Source organism: Xiphias gladius, chromosome 15 (genome assembly GCF_016859285.1).
Source record: "Xiphias gladius isolate SHS-SW01 ecotype Sanya breed wild chromosome 15, ASM1685928v1, whole genome shotgun sequence".
In the NCBI taxonomy this organism is placed as follows: domain Eukaryota; kingdom Metazoa; phylum Chordata; class Actinopteri; order Istiophoriformes; family Xiphiidae; genus Xiphias; species Xiphias gladius.
In genome coordinates this window covers 5,031,017-5,037,016 of record NC_053414.1, presented here as the reverse complement: position 1 = coordinate 5,037,016, position 6,000 = coordinate 5,031,017, and the positions used below count along the sequence as shown (strand labels likewise).

General features: G+C 40.0%; 1 protein-coding gene across 1 annotated transcript in view; it reads left to right on the top strand.

Annotated features, from left to right (window-relative positions):
* lcor (ligand dependent nuclear receptor corepressor) overlaps window positions 1–6,000 on the top strand; it is an 85,450-nt gene that overhangs the window by 53,679 nt on the left and 25,771 nt on the right. Inside the window, exon 3 of the mRNA XM_040147028.1 lies at window positions 3,550–3,629. Within this exon, the coding sequence (XP_040002962.1) occupies window positions 3,550–3,629 (80 nt within the window). The remainder of the gene's footprint in view (window positions 1–3,549; window positions 3,630–6,000) is intronic.

The window sequence follows — 6,000 nt, the reverse complement described above, 5'->3', positions numbered from 1 at the left end:
GAGGGAGAGACAGCTTTTCTATTCTTAGAGCCTTAACACTAGTGGGCCGGAAAAAAAAAAAAAGAAAACATTTTTTTTTAATCTGGATCAAATGTTGGAAAGACAGACCTCGCAAGCCATACAGCTGTGATCCAGCCCGATTTAAAAAAAAAAAAAAAATTCTACTAAACAATAAATCAGATAGAGTTGCTACTTTTGTGTTTCTAAGTATTCATCACTAAGACTTTAAAAGAAATATCTCTCATTTCATTTAGCCATTCATTCAATGCACGGTACTTAGGGAGGTAACAGTATGTGTTCTTATTATTTATGTTAACAGTATGTGTTATTGAGGCTGCACGGAGCCCCAGGCCGCTGTGTGAGGGATATACAGTGGGCACTTACAGACCAAATTATACGGTTGAATTCACCAAAACTGTCATCTGATTCGCTGACTCTCGGAAAAGGTTTCCTGCTCTGAACGACGCAGATCAAATACAGATGCCATACGAGTGAAGCGGGCGAAGGCCAATCTCACCTAAACACCTAGATCTCGCTCTCTCTCCTCCGATCCCGGAGAAAAATTAGGTCAACATGGCGCCCTGGAGTCATGTGACCCCTCCCCCACCAACTTAAGGCATTTTTAGAATAGTTCTAATATTTTCACTCATGCATTACACTTCCGCACACACACACACACACACACACACTGTCTCCAAATAAAGCAGCCATACATGCTCATTTACGGAGCTGCAGACAGTCAAACCTGTGCGCGTCGGGTTTTATACCCACGCACACAAACACACACTAGCATCACTAGATTTCATAAACGTGCAAAGACGATATAGTTAAATTTTGTGGCATTGGCATATTCACAAATGAAAAACATTGCGGTGCTTCATTAATTATTTTCCCTCAAATGGCGCTCATCCCTCTCTACATCAGTGGTTAGTGATTTCCTATATTTCCCAGAATTCCCATTGGCACTCCACTCAAGAGAAGGGGCACATGCTTGTTGCCTGACTGTCGGTCAGTCCTCATCAAGCTGTGAAGTCTGAAAATTGTCATGCGGCCATGTTGTGTTTATGTAGATGTATTTGTGAGCGCAGATGGATTGTTTGTTGGTTGCCAGTCATACATTACCGAGACATCAGGCTTGTGCAGCAGAAATCTACGTACAGTATGTTAAGCAGGTTCCTGTAAATCTCAAAAAAAAAAGAAAATGTTTCTCATTTACATGACGTTTAAGAAACCGGCTTGGCAGTAACCCGATTAATTAAGTGCATGTAAACACACCGACCGGTGAGCAGGAACACAGGCACATAAAGATTAATGTAAACAGTGTCAGCGTCTTCCTCAAGCTCACAAACTCGCACACAAACACACACACACACACACACACAGACACACAGACACACACACACAGAAGCTTGACTACTGTGAGGGTGGGTGGTCACGTTAGCAGTGGGACTGGAGCTAATTGGCGCCTTCCCGGGGATATTGTAAGTGGCACCACCACAGGGTTCAAGCACGGCTCACCTTTGACCTCTTCATTACGGCAAGAGGAAGAGATAGGGCGAGAGAAAGAGAGAGTAATAGATTGTCCATTTATCTGTGGCATGTCTCACAGGAACATGAAAGGAAAGTGGAGCCTGATTAGAAGAGACATAGATGCGAACTGCTGTATTATAAGGAACGCAGCATGTATGTACTGCCACTTGTGCACACATGCACACACACATGAAGAAAAAAAGACTTCAGGTGGAAAGCTAACACACCGTATAACCTAGAAGACCTTGTACGGTTCCCCTCGTGATTTGTAATAATTGCAAAATGCCTCAGTGGTCTTAAAGACGTATACTGGTGTTTTTTGCAAATCTTAGTTCTCAAAAAGCAGCATGATAGCGGCTAATAATCTTGTTTTGGCTGAGCTCTGGTGGTTTAGCTTCTCACTTTGCTCCAGTGATGTAGTGGTGAGTACACTGTGACATCACATCCGGGTGTGGTCAGAGGGGCAACAGACTCAAAACCTTCAACAAGAATGTGCGGTTGATTTTTTTTTTTTTTTTTTAATGTATTTCTTCGACCATTCTGGGCAGCCATTGTTTCCACTGTGGTATGAAAATCAATTACGAGACTCTTTAAACTTTGTTGGGCTGTGTAATTCGTCATAGTCACAGTCACAGTTGTGATGGATTACACGCTGCACATCAGCTCTGAGAGGACCACAGAGGAGCGATTACACGACTGAAATACATTTCAACAATCGGATTACTGATTGCCAGATCTTGCAAATTAATGTTAAGTCATGGATTGGTACGAAAAATTACATTTTGAATTTCTAAAGATTGCTGGTAAATAACAGCCAGACGGATACACCAGCCAATATTAGTTTAATAGCAGATATATTAGTATTTGTGTATATGTTGGGCGATAAGTAAAATGTCCCGGTTAGATTTGTGTTCTTGAGAATTGTGTAAGATACAAACCAAGGGATCTTTTTCAGTTTTTTTTCTTTTTTTTTTTGGTAAAAAAATATCTATATCAGTATCGGATTCATAAATGCAGTGTTGGTCGGGCTATACTTTAAATCTGTGAATTTGTGATGGAAAATTTCAATGACATTATAAAACTTCTTCCACATCATTTGAGTTCATTTGACAATTTTAATAAAATCCTTTCTGGTATCACATGATTTACGTTCATATTTTTATTTTTCGCAAGGATTGTAAATTTGTCCTCCTCTTTCTGGGTCATTAAAGACACTGCATACAAATTTTTTAACAAGATCTTTTATTGCATTTTGGCTGCACGTGGCTGACCTGGCAACAAGGAATGGAACCACAACCAAATCCACCAAAAGAGCAAAATCTACACATTTAATGACATGGGGAACATGTTATTGCCTTTCTAAGTGGCTTAATACAAACTTCTTGTCATAAGTCAAACGCAGACTTTTGTTTAACTCGTCGAGAACCATAGATACTGGTTTTTTTAAATTTCCCAAATCACAACTCCAGGTGACACGGAACCAGTGTGAACAAGGCTGTTAAAAAACTATCATTTTGGGGGTTTGTGGCACCTCGGCTGTCAGGCTCGACTAGATGTTGAATGAACAGTGTGTTTGGATTTGTCCTTTGATTCATCTAGACCTCATTTACACCTGCTGGTAAGAATCAACCTGCATACACAGCGCAAATAATCTACGAACTTTGAACCTAAATTGAAAAGGCAAAACAAGAAAAAAACAAAAATCGTAGAAAGAGAGTTTTCTTTTGCCGTTTGGTGCTTTGTTTTAGTTTTATGCTACCAGATTTCCTTCCCAACTTCATACTTTGCTGGATAACAGGACTGCAGATGCGAACATTGAGTATTTAGGATTTTAGAAGTGTGTGAGTTACCTTTTTCATCAAACTAAACCACAACTTCACCAGTTTGCTGATGTCTGTTTAGACCTAAAAAGTCCATTGCCTGCTAGAATGTGCATCGATTTGGAAGATGCTGAGGATTATGGGAGCTGGAGTTTGTTGTGATTTAACCCTCTGCTTTCTGTCTTCCTCTGTGATCCAGATTGCGAGCCGGAGGAAGTGTCTGACTGGTCCTTCGACGAAAACTGTCTCTTCTGCTGCTTAAGACGCGAGAAAGTCAAGGTAGGAGACATCGTAACAATTTGTCCCCCTGTCAGACAATATTCTGTGACTCTGGCTTCAATGCCATAACTGTAAGAAATTGGCGGGTTATCGCTTTCGCCTCACGAGATGATGGTCCTGGGTTGAGTCCTGCGTTGTCACATTCTCCTCATGCGCACATGAGTTTTCTTCAGCCCAAATAAACACATGCTAGGTGTTAGCAGTACCCTTGTTGTTGTCCTTTTGCAAAACAAAAGAGCAAAAAAAAAAAAAATTAAACTCAGGTCAACAAATTCCCTGAAAGATATTAATAAAGCATAACCTAAAGGAATAGTTTGGCATTAGGGTAAATTTTATATACACAAGGTACAATTACTCTGCTATCTTCAGTTTTCTTACTGATACTTAGATGAAAAGATCAGTATGACCCTGATATCTTTATATGAAGCTAGAAAGTTCTTACAGTTAGCTTAGCATAGCATACAGACTGGAACTCCCCATTAAAGAACAACTTGCATTTGTACATTTGTTCGTGTACTGATTAAATAAATGAGAAATAACCTGTTAATGAGTACATTTTAAACATGTTGATAGTTTGTTTTGTTCTGTTTTTTTAACCTTTGGACAGACCCAGGCTAGTAGTTTCCATTCTTATGCTAAGCTAAGCTATCCAATGCAAGCCAAGTTCGGACTCAAACTCTCAGCAAGGAAGCAAAAAAGCATATTTCCAAAAATATCAGGTGTACAAAAACAAACCAATGGTTTTACCTTTTAAACCACTTAAACCACATAATTAATTATTGGGTTAAAAATATCAACTCTGTAGCATTTAACACTTTTATCCAAGGCTGACAGAAAAAATATTTATCAGTATCTACTATAAAATATAACATCCTTGAATAAAATGTAACAAGAAAAACAAAAAAAAATAGTGCCCCAGAACCAAATTCAGTGATTGCACTTTTTTGTGAAGAATCTTTCATTCTTATGTTGCCGATTACTCAGTGTGTTTTCTTTAGATTTTGTTATGTGTACATTCTGAAGAATAGAGACAAATGCTGCCTTCTGCCTAATACAGCACTTGAATTAATCATGTGAATTAATCCCTTTCCTTTGTCCACACAGTTAGTGTGTTTGTCTGCCGCCATTTTGAGCTTTCTGCCGAAAGCTCCACATCTTTTTCTTTCCTCCTCCTCCTCCTCCTCCTCCTGCGTTCTTGTTATTTGTGTTTTTCAACCATCATGGTCTTGACCCCAATTTAGCTTATGAAAGGAATGCTACATAATAGTTTGGAGGTAAGTGTGTAAGTGTGTGTGTGTATGTGTGTGTGTGTGTGTGTGTGTGTGCGTGCGTGCTTGTTAATGTATGTGAAAGGAGGAGGAGGATGGTGACATGGGTTTAAATTAGTGAGACTCCCACAGCAGCAGAGAGGCCGGTGCCTCCTCTGAGTTTCTCATCGGCTAAAAAGTGATCACAGCAGAATAATAATGAGTTTATTGGACCGGCTACTACTTAATGCACAGATACATATGCACATACATGGACACTGTGGTACCTGCTTATTCCACTGTGGACAAAGTATTCATGTGATGCAGCCACTCGCCGTTACAGATCTCCACTCCACTGAGAAAAATAAGGAACAAAAAGCAAGGGAGTACATATGCTCAGCGGTCCCTGTTTGATTTCAGACGGGGGCTCTTGTCGCACGCCAACCCCGTCTCCGTCGTCATAGTGGCTGCTAGAAACACCACAGGGTACGCGTGGATCGGGAGAAAAATTCATTGATTAAAAAATAAGAAAACACAAGTGCCATGATAGGTGAGAAGCAGTACTGAAAGAAGAATCAGCCACTCCTGCTCTATTAATTAACATAGTGATCTTATCACATGCTCTTAAATACATTTCAGTAAAGGTAGTAGATGGAAACACACACCGATTCACATTGTCCACTTTTGTACTTGTACACATTGCAGGAATTTGCTTAAAAGTTGTGCAACAGTTTAACGGAAACAAAATTTCAATCTGCTGCTTTTAGTCTGGAATTTCTTCTCACACTTTGTTGACAAAACAATCTCAACTCGAGGTTCACTTAGTCGCTTCTTCTGGAGCTTTTGACTGTATCACATAGTCTTCATCCGCAGATGGAGTTTGCTCACTTGTCATAGAGCTCTAGAAGTTCAGACTTTTCACTATTCTGACCACTTGTAGTCCTTTCTGTCCATGTTGGCTTTGAAGTTGTTCTCTTCAGTTCTTTGTAGTTGTTTTTGGTCTCGACTCACTGATTAATTTGTTATTTTTCGAGTGTGATGGAACAAGGGAATGAGGGATGCAAACGAAGAAGGGAAGGAAGTCAGGAGGAGGCGTCCTTCCCTCGGCTGTTGCCGGTCGCTTG